We start from the raw sequence: 14,172 nt of genomic DNA on the forward strand, positions 1-14,172 counted from the left end.
TATATATATATATATATATATATATATATGAGATAAATATTAAATTCCCTTAGTTTCTTCTTGATTACCTCTTTAGTAAAAATCTCGACTCTGGCATTGAATTTTATGTGCAAGGAGTAAGGCCAAATTGACTGAGTGGCTATATCACTTCACTCAAAAAAGGAGAAGGAGAATATAAAAAGCATCACTCCAAACATTGTATTTGGAGAATCTCTACCTATGTTCGTCTAGACAAGAATAGATTTATTCTATATCTGTATCAATCCAAATAAAAGTTACTATCTTCATTAGCCACTGTCTCTATATTTTACCTGCCTTTCCAAATGCAATATGCAACATCAAAATATCAGTGGAAAAGAGAAAAAAAGTAAGCAAAAATATAGAAGAGGACCCTACCATTTAAACATAACCATCATTAACAACAACTACCAACAACTCATGAAATGATTTGATCATAGATCAAAAAATTACTAGGCCGGCTATACCCCATTAATTTCAAGATTCTCCTAAATACATATATATATATATTGTCAAACGTTGATTTGATCTCCTCCTTCACCAAGAAAACAAAAATGATGTTTCTAAGCTCAGCAATTCAAGAATCACCCATAGTCTCAACTATATTCACTATACTAGCTGGTGTTTTGGTCTACTTGTATGGACCTTATTGGCGTGTGAGAAAAGTACCTGGTCCTCCGGCTTTTCCCCTTGTAGGACATCTCCCTTTGATGGCTAAATATGGCCCTGATGTCTTCTCTGTCTTGGCCAAACAATATGGTCCTATCTACAGGTGATCGATTGATCTTCTTTCATTTCAGAAACAGTTTTTGATCAGAGTATTCATTCAAGTTTTTACCTTTCTTAAGCAGATTTCACATGGGAAGGCAGCCACTAGTTATTGTTGCTGATGCAGAGTTATGCAGAGAAGTTGGAATAAAGAAATTCAAGGACATACCAAATAGAAGCATTCCATCTCCTATTGCAGCATCACCTCTTCATCAGAAAGGCTTATTTTTTACTAGGTAAAACAAAAGAAGCTAAAGTTGATTCCTTTAACTAGAAGAAGGCTAATGTTGTGTTAATTATACAGGGACTCAAGATGGTCAACAATGAGAAATACTATTCTATCAGTCTACCAGCCATCTTATCTAGCTAAGTTAGTGCCAATCATGCAATCGTATATTGAGTCTGCGACTAAAAATCTGGAGTCTGAGGGAGATATCACATTCTCTGATCTCTCTCTTAAGTTAGCAACAGATGTAATTGGACAAGCTTCTTTTGGTGTGGATTTTGGACTTTCTAAACCAATATCAGACAAGATGAGTCATCATCAAGATGATAGTGAAGTACAGGAATTCATCAAGCAGCATATTTACTCCACAACACAACTCAAAATGGACTTATCAGGTTCTGTTTCAATCATACTGGGGTTGCTTGTTCCGATTCTTCAAGAGCCATTTCGCCAAGTTCTCAAAAGAATCCCGGGTACTATGGACTGGAAGGTGGAAAGAACAAACAAGAATTTAAGCAGTAGGCTGGATGAGATAGTGGCAAAGAGGATGGAGGAAAAAGATCGTAGCTCGAAAGACTTCTTGTCGCTTATAATGCAGGCAAGGGAGTCAGAGAAGTTAGCTAAGAATGTTTTCACCTCAGATTATATCAGTGCTGTAACTTATGAGCACTTGCTGGCGGGTTCTGCAACGACATCCTTTACTTTGTCTTCTATCATCTATCTGGTTGCTTGCCATCCAGAAGTTGAGCAGAAGTTGCTTGCTGAGATAGATGCTTTTGGCCCTGATGATCACATACCCACTGCCAATGATCTTCAGCAGAAATTCCCGTACCTCGATCAGGTAAATGTCATTATTTTATATCTACAAGAAGTTCTTATACATTACAAGTAGAAAAAAAGAAGAGAAGAGAACTAGTTTATTAAACCATTCTCGTTCTTCTTGTAACTGCTTATAAACTTTAGGTAATCAAAGAAGCAATGAGGTGTTACACTGTCTCGCCCTTAGTTGCCAGAGAAACATCAGCTGAAGTGGAGATTGGAGGCTATAAACTTCCTAAGGTTAATATCTGTTTTTCCTATAATGCTTATCATTTTACTCTTCCGTGAGGAAGATTTCCATGGATTAGGCCCCCACCTCAGAAACCACAGGGGAGGGAATAGGTTCTAATCCAATCCAGCGCCTGTTTAGTATTTTTAATATATTTGTTACAATTAAGCAGGGAACATGGGTTTGGTTGGCTCTTGGAGTTCTTGCTAAGGACCCAAAGAACTTCCCTGAACCAGAGAAATTTAAACCAGAGAGGTTCGATCCAAACTGTGCAGAGGAAAAACAAAGGCATCCTTATGCAAATATTCCATTTGGAATAGGTCCACGAGCATGCATAGGACAGAAGTTCTCCATACAGGAAATCAAACTGTCACTGATTCATTTGTATCGCAAGTACATTTTTCAACACTCTCCCCTCATGGAAAGCCCATTGGAACTTGAGTATGGCATAGTCCTAAACTATAAGCATGGTGTCAAGGTTCAAGCCATCAAGCGCAAATGAAACTTTCCAACATATTTAATGATGCTATGTGATACAAGAGACGAGAAATGGTGAGAGAGCTCAACCTGATGCAAACCTGAATCCAGTCCCATCTGTGTAACAGAACTAGTATACATACTTGTAACGTCTACTACTTCACATGTAACTCAATTTTATGACAAAAAAAAGATGTGAAGTTTACACATAGTCAAGATGTGATCAACTTATCTCAGTAAATTTATGATAATAAAGCAAATGACCTACATAATAACATACTTGCTACAAATGACAACTGCAAACCAAGTCCAGAACAAATTAAACATACCTACCAGCTTTTAGAATATATTTTTTTTACAACAACAAGCTGTTGTATTGGTTGTCATTACCCTAGTCATTCTATTATTACTCAAAGACACAATTCTGCTTGTCCCCTAATCTAGAGAATTTATCCATTCTAGTAGGAAGACACAGAGGCCTTGAGAAATTGACTGAAGGATCATAACCAGCACAACTCTTTGAGTCACCATTGTTGAGCTTAAGAAATTGGAACTCATCCATAGATTGTCTAAGCATTCTCTGATTTCTCTGCTTGGCCTTGGTTGACTCAGTTAGGCTCATATAATTTGGTCGACTACTATTGCTGTCATCAGTTCTATCAGATGCCAACATCGTATTTCCAGATATTGGTGTTGTTGATGTGCAGAATGAAGAGGATGCTGCTGAACTCTCATCATATCTAAATTCAGAACTTGGGCTTGACGAAGAACGAGTAGTATGCCCTACCAGTGGAGGTTTAGCTGATATCCTTTTGGTGACATTGTTCTTTTTCACTTTGACGGAGCATGGTTCAGATGTCGTCTTGTTCTTATCCTTGAGAGTCTCTAAGCAAGCCTTGGACTTTGGTGTAGTCTCCAAAGAATCAGTATAAGCTTGTTCCATCAATCTGTTTTCCCAAGGCCTTGCTGCCATCCAACGTTCTAACCAACTCCATCCACAGTTACTCTTATCATAATCAAGACTTTTCAGAGATGGAACCGAGATAGTGGTTCTAGAATCAAAATTCTGGCTTGATTTGGACTGCTGCAATAGTTCATAAAGCATCTTAAATCAATCAATTACTACAAGGTTTGTTCCTAAATAGTCACTTCACTATTTACCTTTTGAGCTTGGGAGTATGCAAGTGCTCTTTCTCTCTTTAAGACTCCCTCTTGCCTCATGTGTATCTTTGTTTTGACCTCTTCAAGAGTCCGTTTACTGTCACACCATCCTTCCTGGTAAAGTTCAGAAAAGAAGAAATGTGTTAAGGAAATTTAACCACTACTTAAAAATCTTTAACCAAAATAAGTAAGATTTCTACCTCGGCTTCTTTCATGGGGTCAAGTTTGCCACGGTGTTCCTCTATTATCTTCTGCACAGCCTGCCCCTCAATGGACATACGTACACGACGAGCTCTAACCCGGGCTTGTACCCGAACCAAAGCTTGCATACACCTAAGAGTCACTGCAGCTTGCTTTCTTACTTGTCTTCCCCTAACAAGAGCTTGAAGCCTTACCAATCCTTTCAAGGCCCTAAATGCTCTTCTTGCCTAAAATGTCAATTAGACACGTCAAAATCAAGATCAAGTTGGAGTAACATAGAATACTAAAACAGATCAATCATATATCTTTGTTCAAGATAAATGTTAAATCTTATCAGCAGAGAGAATCAGATGCTGTCGAAACAGATATTTCTGTAAACATTCCGAGTTGAAACATGTATTCTAGGCTAGAAAACTAGTATTAGATAAAATATGTCATTCATAGCTCATTGTGCAGAAAAGAGAGTAGACAAAATTTCTGAGCCTACTGGTAGTTTAACTTAATAAGTCTGTGAATCATAACACATATGTTGTTCAAATGAAAAGACTATAATTGTGTTACAAAGAACTCCCCACTGATCCCTCTCACCCATTTTCTAGTTAACTCGAACCTCAGGACACTAAAAGTGAATTAGAAGATGGAAAAAGCCATCATGATTCTAAGCTAGCGTTTGACCATAGATTTAGTTGAAACTTGAAAAAAATGGGTTTTTGAAGTTGTGTTTAGACGACGTGCATTTTACTTTGAAAATATTTGATGTTTTGTGAGTGCAAGTGAACCAAACTAAGTTAGGGGGTCGTTAGACCGTAGCTTGCTGCTGAAAAACGTTGTTAGGCTAGCGCGGCTCGCTTTGCTTTTCAATCTTCGCCCCCCTTACTCAACCTCAACATCTATAAAAAAAAGCCCTTTCTCCGTTTAGTTCATAAACAAACAATTTCTGCAACCCAAAATCTACCATCAAACGGGAGCTAAGGTACTGGAGCAAAATATTTTGATAAAACTACATGACCAGCAGGTTTCAAGAACAAGCAAATGTGAAATGCAGAGAGCAATAAAAGGAAAAACAAGAAATCTAAAAGGAATACCAAGAATCCACGAAAGGTAGTTTGAATCCTAATTGCAGCCCATTCTTCCCTAACAGCCTTAAAATCTTTAGGAGGAGCTCTAACCACAGTAGCTACAGCAGCTGTATAAGCATCATTGTTCACTGATGAACAATCAGACCCTTCTGACCCAACACCATTTCTCTGCTTCAAACCCTTAACATCACTCCTCCATATCTTCCATTTCTTAACCTTCTTCTCCTAAACAACAACAAACACAAATTCAACAAAAAAAAAATGGTAATCAAGAAGCATAAAGATTCAATTTTTATCACTTACATGATCCTCTTTTTCAGACTTCTTGAATCCTATCAATGCTTTCACCCATTTTCCAGAAGCACCCATTTTGTTTTAGACAAGAAAGGTTTCACCTTTGGAGAAGTCAAAGCAGAAAGAGAAAGTTCTTGTTAACTAAATGCTTCACTTTGAAGGGAAAAAATGAAGTTAACAGAGAGTATTAATGAGGGAAAAATGATTTAATTATTTTTTTCCTTTGAAAGTGACTTGAAAACATAAAAAGATTGCAACTTTTAATGGGAAGTTTTTGAGATATGGGATACGTGGGTGTAGTGGAGGTGGGGGTGGGCTGACTGCATTGTGCAAAGAGCCGTTGGGTTTTGAAATTCAAAAAAAAAAAAAAAAAAAACAGATCGACACTATGGTCTTGTTTGTGTTTTCCAGTTTTCCCGCTTTGGGGGAATGGGAACAAAAAAGGACACTGGTTTTGTTTGAAATTACAAAAATGGGAGCCTTTGTATTTGACCCTAAAAAGGAACGACCCGTTTTATGAAAAGGTGAACATAACATCAAAAAGAAGCAGACAAACAATCTACAAACTTACTGTTCTTAAGATCTCTTTTTCTCTCACTTACCTAATTTATTGTAATGCTTCCATTTCATATTGTTTCAAATATATTCTTGAACAAATTATGTGCAAATTAAAATTCAATAATTATTTCTTGAAAAAAACTAAAAAGAAAAGTAGGTCAAACAAATTAAAACAAAGGAAATAGTATTTTGTTGTATTCACTCCAATTTATACTCCCTATCTCTAATTATATGTCTACTTTTGAATTGACACATCTATTAAGAAAACAATTATTAACATAGTGAGTAATGAATTAAAAACTTAAGAGTTTCAAGAAATTATACATTTTTCAAAGTTATTAATTAAGGGTATAATAGGTAAAAAAAAATTCTCCTTTCTTGATTTGTCAAAATGGACAAGTAATTACGGACAACTAAAAAATGAAAAGTGGACAAGTAATTAGGGACAGAGGGAGTATTACTTAAGTTAATTTGACATAATTCTTGAGATAATTTTTTTATTAAGAATTTATTTTGCTAACTAACTTTATTAATGATATTTTAAAATTTTAGATTTGACTACTACTTTTATGTACTGTAAAATTTCATTAAATTAATACTCTGTAAATTAATAATTTCTCTAAGATAATATTTTCTCTGATTCCGACTTGGGCCAATGGAAAAAATCACATATTTGATAAGATAATAAAATAATATATTTTTAGAAAACTTGTATATAAATATATGGTTCTGTTAATATTATAAATTAATAATGCTTTAAAAGTACAAATATATATAAGAGAATCTAGTGAAATATGATTTTGTAGTGATTTGTTTTAAAAAAAATAAATTAAATCTAGTTGAAGTTCATATCTAACTTTTCTTATTGCATCCAAAAGTTTCGGTGTTGTCTTTTCAAACTGCGCCATAAAATTGTGAAGTGGTTTAGATGCGATAAGTGTTTCCTTACGCACAACTGGTTTCAAAGATATTGTAGTATTTTCAACTTCATCATTAACATTGTTTATTTTGATGGTATTCATAATTTCTTCTAAGCCTTGGACCTCTAAACATGTATTATTTTCATCCAGGTAATCCAACATGTTATTGACGTTCATTTTATTATGGTAACTAAGATCATTAATCATAACCTCAAGTTCATGAATAACGTTTTCACAAGTGGGTTCATTCAAATTCTCTGAAATTTTATCTCCCCAATGAATTTTGCAATGGCGAAAATATTTGCTATTGTCTCTTGCTAAACATTTGTCATCCAAACTTGAATCACAAAATTGATAGCATCCAAAATATTAATCTTTCATGGATCATGTTTGTCCTACTTCGTAGCCTTCTAATGTCCTATGATAAAATCTGTTGTTAGATAGTACATCTTGAAAACTCTTATTATCCCAGTATCATAATGTTGAAGTTTTGATGTCATGTTGGGTGGCAAGAAAAACAATTCAACATTTTTTTTTGTGAATTCAATAAATATGATACATAAATTAGTAAGATACGATGATTTTGATGTAATCAAAATTAACACTCATTGAATCTCAAAACACTCTTCAAATTAATAAATATTAAATTATCGATTAAATAATAACTCTACAAAATAAATAGTATTTGATAATCATACCTATATTAAATTAGTAAGGTTTTACTAGTCATTTATAATAAGGTTTGTACGGGGGGAAAGGTAATAAAGCACTTTTGATATGATAATATGAACAAATAAAAAATTAGTAAATGTAAATGGGAAAAAGGTTCGATATACGCATTAACTTTGTCATTTAAAGCTGACTTATATATATCTCTAATTTTATATAAAATCACATATACCCTTTTCCTCTAAAGGAAGTGAAAAAAATAATTTTAATTTAATTTGTTAATTATTTTTAAAAAAACAAATATAATCCATATGTGGTATATTTGTTCCTCCTCACACGTATTTTCTTTTTTACTTTTTTTGTTTCAACAACTAATTTAAATTTATTATTTTGATGGTCAAATTTATTTATGTTTCATTAATTTTCTTGTATTATAGATGCCCCAATTTGTTTTTACAAATACAAAAACTAAATTACAATATAGCCGAAAAAATAATTTTAAATTGTAATATAGCCACAAAAAGGTTAGTTTTAATTTTTTTTCTTTACACTAAAGAATGAAAGAAAAAAAAAATAAGAATAAGAAACTCAAATAATAATAACCAAAGAAGTCAAAAATTATTTTATGTATGAAAAATATTAAAATATACCTTGAACTTTGCTAGAAGAATCATATATACCCCTACATGATTTAAAATAATAATAATTAAAAGTCAAAAAATATATATTTGAAACTAATTTTTTCACTTCTGTAGATGAAGGGTATATACGAGCTCCTTTTGTAACGGTAGGAGTATATGTGAGCAATTTGTATAACGGTAAGCGCATACATAAACTAATTTCATAATGATGAGTATATCAACTCTAAATGACAACGTTAAATGTATTAGCTCTAAATGACAACGTTAGAAATATATAAGGCCCTTTTCCCAATGTAAATTTGGTACTAAACAAACAATAAATATTTTACGAACGAACAAAAAAAAATAGTAAAATAAAAGTATAGTAAATGTAAATATGTAAAGACAGAATGGTATTGCATTGGATCCCATCTAGGGACTGTCCTCTGCTCTGTTATTTTTGAATTTTGGAGCAACAGTCATACAATTTAAATTCAAGTGCTCAATTATTGGCTTATCTTTCAAATTCAAGTGCCCACTCATAAGATTTCTCTTTCTTTTTTTTTACAACTATGTTGTGGACGGATGCAAAAAATAAATAAATAAAAAATGGAAGTAAAAGAATACAAATTTTTATCACAAGGGAAGGTTATTTTTAAAATGAATATTGAGCATGGATTTCAGAAAATGTGTATTTACGGAATGAAATAATTTGAATAGAATGTTAATAATGAACTTGTGAAGTTCCTTGAAGAATCTTTTAGAAATGATATAGACCAAGCCGTTTATTTACTTCAAAAAGAATTTGAATAATTCATAAATCAAAGTGTATAAAAATATTTTTCGCTTTTTATATAGTGATAAAAAGTTGAGATCAATAAATTCAAAAAAAGGACCTTGAACGTTACTTAAAACATAATGCATAATTACTCTAATATTGATGATTACTAATCTAGAAAATCAAACAGTAAAAAAAACTTGATTATTTTTCAAATATATATATATATATATATATATTATAGAATAATATTAATAATTGTCTCAATAAAAAAAAAATTCAAAATTCAAATTGATAAAATCTTACTCAAGAAGTCAAGATCAATAATGGTTTGAGAGACTAAATGAATTGACTATCTTATTAATTGAAAAGGAATTTCAGAAAATATTGATTATACAAAAAGTGTATCACTAACTTTGCATCTCAAAAAATAAAAAAATAAAAAATACAAAGATAGACTTCAAATAAAAATAGAAAAGAAATAAAATAATTATTAAAATATATTGAGTCGTCTGTGTTATATTTCTATAAAAAGACCCCTAAATATAATATTTCTTCACATATATTGACTTATTAAAATTTCTAATTCACCTTTTACACTTGCCCATTGTGTCTACAATAACTAATCCTAGCTAGTTTTTTTTAATAATATATAGGTCATGCTCATGATGCACTCATGCTAATGCCACTTTCATAATGGGCTACTATATATAATTCTTTTCTTGTTAGTACTACATGAGTCACGTACATGCAGACCTAAGTAAATGAGTGATCCAAAAAAAAGTAATTAAATGTGTTATTTTTAGGTTGATAGTTACTTGACAACCCTTCTTTGAAATTTGAGAATAATTGGTGAACTTTTAAATAAACTCATGTAACCATCACTCTGTTGCTGGCCAATTTCAATGTCTTCTTCTACGTGTGGAGAAACGTTCAATATGTAAATAAATTTATTGGAGTAATTTCTCAAGTACTTTGTAAAAATTTAAGTCGATGAACGATAAGATACAAATTGTACCCTAAAGCAAAAAAGTAAACTATGATAACACATTTTTTAAAAGATGAATAATTAAGGTCTAGTACGGTCACACGAAAAAAATGAACTTGAGATGAATTGTTGGATTAATAGTTATTATCAATGTTTTAAAATGTGTTTTTTTGAGCTAGTCTTACTCCTGGATGCGGCGTACCAAAAATGCATGCTAGGCATATCTATAAAGTGTACACTCGAGGCGTAAGTCATATGTGTAAAATCGTAAGTTTCGGACATAAAAGCGTAGAAATTTGATTTTTATTATTTTTGTTATAGATCATATTTTGTATTGTTGGTGTAAGAAAAAGAAAATAGTTGTGTATTACCGGGCAAGGATCAATTTGAGTAGCTTGACTATGGTCAGTGTCCATGAGATGGGGGAGAAGTGTATGTGTCTCAAGGGTTCAAGGTGTTATTCGTAGGATGCGGCAAGGGAAGAGTATAGGCAAGATAGGTTTGGAGTGGTTGATTGAGCTGTTTAATTTCATTTTTAAGATGGTCAAAATGCCTGAAGAATGTATATGGATTACAATTTCTATTGTATTTCAAATATAGGGATATTAAGGTGCTAAGCAACAATAAAGTTTGAGAGAGAGTGATGAAGATTAGACTAAAGAGGGGTGTGCCAAATTTCGAGGAATCCATGTATGATGTATGGGGGTTCAACTACATAAGTACATTCATATTGTAAGGAGACTAGTTGCGCAGTATAGGCAGGGGAAGAGAGACTTACACATGAGATTCATCGATCTAGAAAAGGTATACAACAAATTAGTTTGGATTGAGGTTCTATGGATGAGATACCTGGAGGCTAGAGGTGTACATATAATGTACATTAGGGCAATTAATGACATGTATGATAGACTCAAGATCTGAGTAAAGATAGTGGAAGGAGACTCAAAGCACTTCTGAGCTATGATGAGATTGAACCAAGAATCAACTCTTGGTCCATTTTTTTTCTTGGTCATGGATGAATTAATATGACAAATTCAAGGTGAGGTATAATAGTATATGTTACTTGCATATGATATATATCTGATTGATGAGACTCACAACCATGTTGACAATAATCTGGAGACAATTAATATGTCCGTAAATGTTATCGGATTCACTTAATATGGATAAAAAGGAGTATATATTTTTCTTTTGAAGAAATAATGGATAGTACCTTTCTAAACGGTTATTGATAGTGCTTTTTATGGTTAGTGTAATAACTTTTTGAAAAAATTAACCTAAATATAGATATGTGAATTCACACTCGAAGTATCACATAATGCAATGATGATTGGGTGTACCTCTTTAATTGAGGTTAGAAATTTAAATCTTATATCTATTCTTTTTCTTTTGAAGAAATAATGGATAGTACCTTTCTAAACGGTTATTGATAGTGCTTTTTATGGTTAGTGTAATAACTTTTTGAAAAAATTAACCTAAATATAGATATGTGAATTCACACTCGAAGTATCACATAATGCAATGATGATTGGGTGTACCTCTTTAATTGAGGTTAGAAATTTAAATCTTATATCTATTCTTTTTCTTTTGAAGAAATAATGGATAGTACCTTTCTAAACGGTTATTGATAGTGCTTTTTATGGTTAGTGTAATAACTTTTTGAAAAAATTAACCTAAATATAGATATGTGAATTCACACTCGAAGTATCACATAATGCAATGATGATTGGGTGTACCTCTTTAATTGAGGTTAGAAATTTAAATCTTATATCTATTCTTTTTCTTTTGAAGAAATAATGGATAGTACCTTTCTAAACGGTTATTGATAGTGCTTTTTATGGTTAGTGTAATAACTTTTTGAAAAAATTAACCTAAATATAGATATGTGAATTCACACTCGAAGTATCACATAATGCAATGATGATTGGGTGTACCTCTTTAATTGAGGTTAGAAATTTAAATCTTATATCTATTCTTTTTCTTTTGAAGAAATAATGGATAGTACCTTTCTAAACGGTTATTGATAGTGCTTTTTATGGTTAGTGTAATAACTTTTTGAAAAAATTAACCTAAATATAGATATGTGAATTCGCACTCGAAGCATCACACAATGCAATGATGATTGGGTGTATCTCTTTAATTGAGGTTAGAAATTTAAATTTTATATCTATTCTTTTTCTTTTTGAAGAAATAATGGGTAGTACCTTTCTAAATGGTTATTGATAGTGCTTTTTATGTTTTAATTAATATTTTTTCTTTAACGTACCTTCAAAATTTTCAATTCTATCACATTGGAAATTCCTAGAAGAAAATTATGACAGTAAAATTTTTCAAATGATTAGTACTAATGAATGCTATAACATACCGTCAATAGGTTTCAAGCGATCTCAATACATCTTGATATGAAATATAACTATATATAATACATGAACTTTTTGTTTTACTACTGTTTTTAAAAGATAAAAATTAATTTCAGACTTATAGTTTTAAAAGTATAACGAATTTAATGATAAGAACCTAAAGATTAAATTAATCAATTTATATCTTAGATTCACTTTCATTAATAATATACATACATTTTCTTACAATTCTGAATATGTCTCTCGATGAAAGAGTACAAGAAGAGAGAGTTGTAATCAGATATATTTAACGTCTTTGAATTCTGTCGATTTACCCCAACGTGCAACGATAAACATAAAAGTATACTTGTGATACTAGTTTGACTTGAGCACACATCTCAATTTTGAAATCTATCCTCTAAATATTGTTTCTGCTTTAGAAATTTGAAAACCTTTAATTTCATGACCTAACAATGAAATTATTGAATTCAATGTAATATGTAATAGAACTTCTAACTCTGTCCTTGTTACCCAACGATCAATATTGCACTAGATCCTAGAAATAGACAAACAAATATCAAAAGTTACACCACACATCATAAACATCATCCAATTATGAACCCCTTTAATATAAAGTAATTATATTTATTGTAAGGCTAATTAATAAGATGTTTCTTGTTATCGAATCTCATCTTGTTCCCATCCATCTTTTCATGAATGAATATAAGTTATATGACTATGTAAGGAGTAAGGACCACATAAATAAGTTACAAGGACCACATTCTCTACATCGATCAAACAAACTTAAAACTAGCTAGTGTCGCTATCTAAATTTTTCTTTTAACCTTTTAGATTGCATCTTAGTTTGTTTGGACATATATTATGAAGTCATGATTTTAAATTAGTGTCTAAATATGTGACTTGAGAGCATGATTTAAAATTATGATTTAGAATTTTGAATTGTGATTTCAATTTTTTTTTTAAATGTAGAACTTGACCAAAGATTTGATATTTTATATAAAATTAAGGACCTATCACTTTAAATTTTGAAAAAAGAAGACCTATGTTCAGCGTAAAGAATTTTTTTGTACAATGTGAAAAGATTATTTTAAAGAATAACTAGTTATTATTATTATTATTATTGACTAGTGAATTTTATAAAACTATGTATATTTGAAAATTTATATTGAAACAATTTAATTGTAAAATGAACAATAAAGATAAGAGATGATTTATGTTTGCGGCGTCTTAGGATATATATTCTGATTTATGTTTACAGCGTCTTAGGATATATATTCTGATGTCTTGTTTATAAACTATATATGATTTGCTTATTTGGTAATATTGTATAAGAATTTGAGAAATTCTGTTTGTTATCACAATTTGAGGGGTTATCATGTTTATGGTATAAAATTCAACTTAAAAAATTCAAATTGCAAATTTAAACAAAATTTCAATTTTGAATCATGAGTTAATATTTCATGTCCAGATTGACCCTTTGGACTTGGAGACAATTATAAGCATTTTTTTATGCTTAATTAGTTTGTTGGATTAGGGAATTTTTCATCTGTGTTAAGATGTAAATGTTTTTTTTTTAACAATTCCGCTAGGCAATGTGTGCCTAAGTCTAGTTTTATTAATAAAGAGAAAAGGATCTCAATGAGAAAAGTACAAGAAAGGAGGGCTAGGCCTTACCTTACTAATCTTAATGAGGTAACGAACCTCTACTAATTAACAAGCATGAAGAAAATAAGAGCTAGAGAAAACTAGGTACTCTGTGATCATCATAGAGTTTATGATACACTCTAATGATACTACAAATGAGGATGCTTAAGTAATGCAAAAATACAAAATCTAAGAATAAAGCTGAGTTATCAACCTCAAACTTCATTTTATATATGTAAAATTAAAAGAGATGGATTGTCCGGGCTAGGTCTTACCTTACTAATCTTAATGAGGTAACAAACCTCTACTAATTAACAAGCATGAAGAAAATAAGAGCTAGAGAAAACTAGGTACTCTGTGATC

At 31.3% G+C, this 14,172-nt stretch overlaps 2 protein-coding genes across 3 annotated transcripts; one reads left to right on the plus strand and one right to left on the minus strand.

Annotated features, from left to right (window-relative positions):
- Positions 1–154: 154 nt before the first annotated feature.
- LOC102593258 (cytochrome P450 711A1) lies at positions 155–2,748 on the plus strand. The gene is made up of 5 exons (XM_006351517.2): positions 155–790; positions 870–1,022; positions 1,091–1,853; positions 1,976–2,071; positions 2,233–2,748. Exons 1-5 carry the CDS (start codon positions 573–575, stop codon positions 2,560–2,562), a joined length of 1,560 nt encoding a protein of 519 aa, XP_006351579.1. The 5' UTR covers positions 155–572; the 3' UTR covers positions 2,563–2,748.
- A 9-nt stretch (positions 2,749–2,757) lies between these two features.
- On the minus strand, positions 2,758–5,484 carry LOC102594459 (protein IQ-DOMAIN 1). 2 transcript variants are annotated; one of them, XM_006351522.2, is made up of 5 exons: positions 5,282–5,484; positions 4,985–5,203; positions 3,899–4,126; positions 3,699–3,812; positions 2,758–3,618 (listed from the first exon to the last, which is right to left on the minus strand). In XM_006351522.2, the coding sequence occupies exons 1-5, from the start codon at positions 5,345–5,347 to the stop codon at positions 2,944–2,946; spliced, it is 1,302 nt and encodes a 433-aa protein (XP_006351584.1). In that variant the 5' UTR covers positions 5,348–5,484; the 3' UTR covers positions 2,758–2,943. The 2 variants fall into 2 exon arrangements, with proteins under 2 accessions (XP_006351584.1, XP_006351583.1); XM_006351521.2 differs by having other exon boundaries at positions 2,758–3,621.
- Between the last annotated feature and the right edge of the window lie 8,688 nt (positions 5,485–14,172).

This window comes from Solanum tuberosum, unplaced genomic scaffold, assembly GCF_000226075.1.
Source record: "Solanum tuberosum cultivar DM 1-3 516 R44 unplaced genomic scaffold, SolTub_3.0 scf00135, whole genome shotgun sequence".
NCBI lineage: Eukaryota > Viridiplantae > Streptophyta > Magnoliopsida > Solanales > Solanaceae > Solanum > Solanum tuberosum.

Bases quoted from the DNA above. Each gene is read 5' to 3' on its own strand.
- LOC102593258 (XM_006351517.2), top strand. From the start codon at position 573: ATGATGTTTCTAAGCTCAGCAATTCAAGAATCACCCATAGTCTCAACT. The intron at 791-869 runs GTGATCGATTGA...TTTCTTAAGCAG, and splicing joins CAATATGGTCCTATCTACAG to ATTTCACATGGGAAGGCAGC. The intron at 1,023-1,090 runs GTAAAACAAAAG...TTAATTATACAG, and splicing joins AAAGGCTTATTTTTTACTAG to GGACTCAAGATGGTCAACAA.
- LOC102594459 (XM_006351521.2), bottom strand. From the start codon at position 5,347: ATGGGTGCTTCTGGAAAATGGGTGAAAGCATTGATAGGATTCAAGAAG. The intron at 5,204-5,281 runs GTAAGTGATAAA...GTTGTTGTTTAG, and splicing joins AGTCTGAAAAAGAGGATCAT to GAGAAGAAGGTTAAGAAATG. The intron at 3,622-3,698 runs GTAAATAGTGAA...GAACTATTGCAG, and splicing joins CATACTCCCAAGCTCAAAAG to CAGTCCAAATCAAGCCAGAA.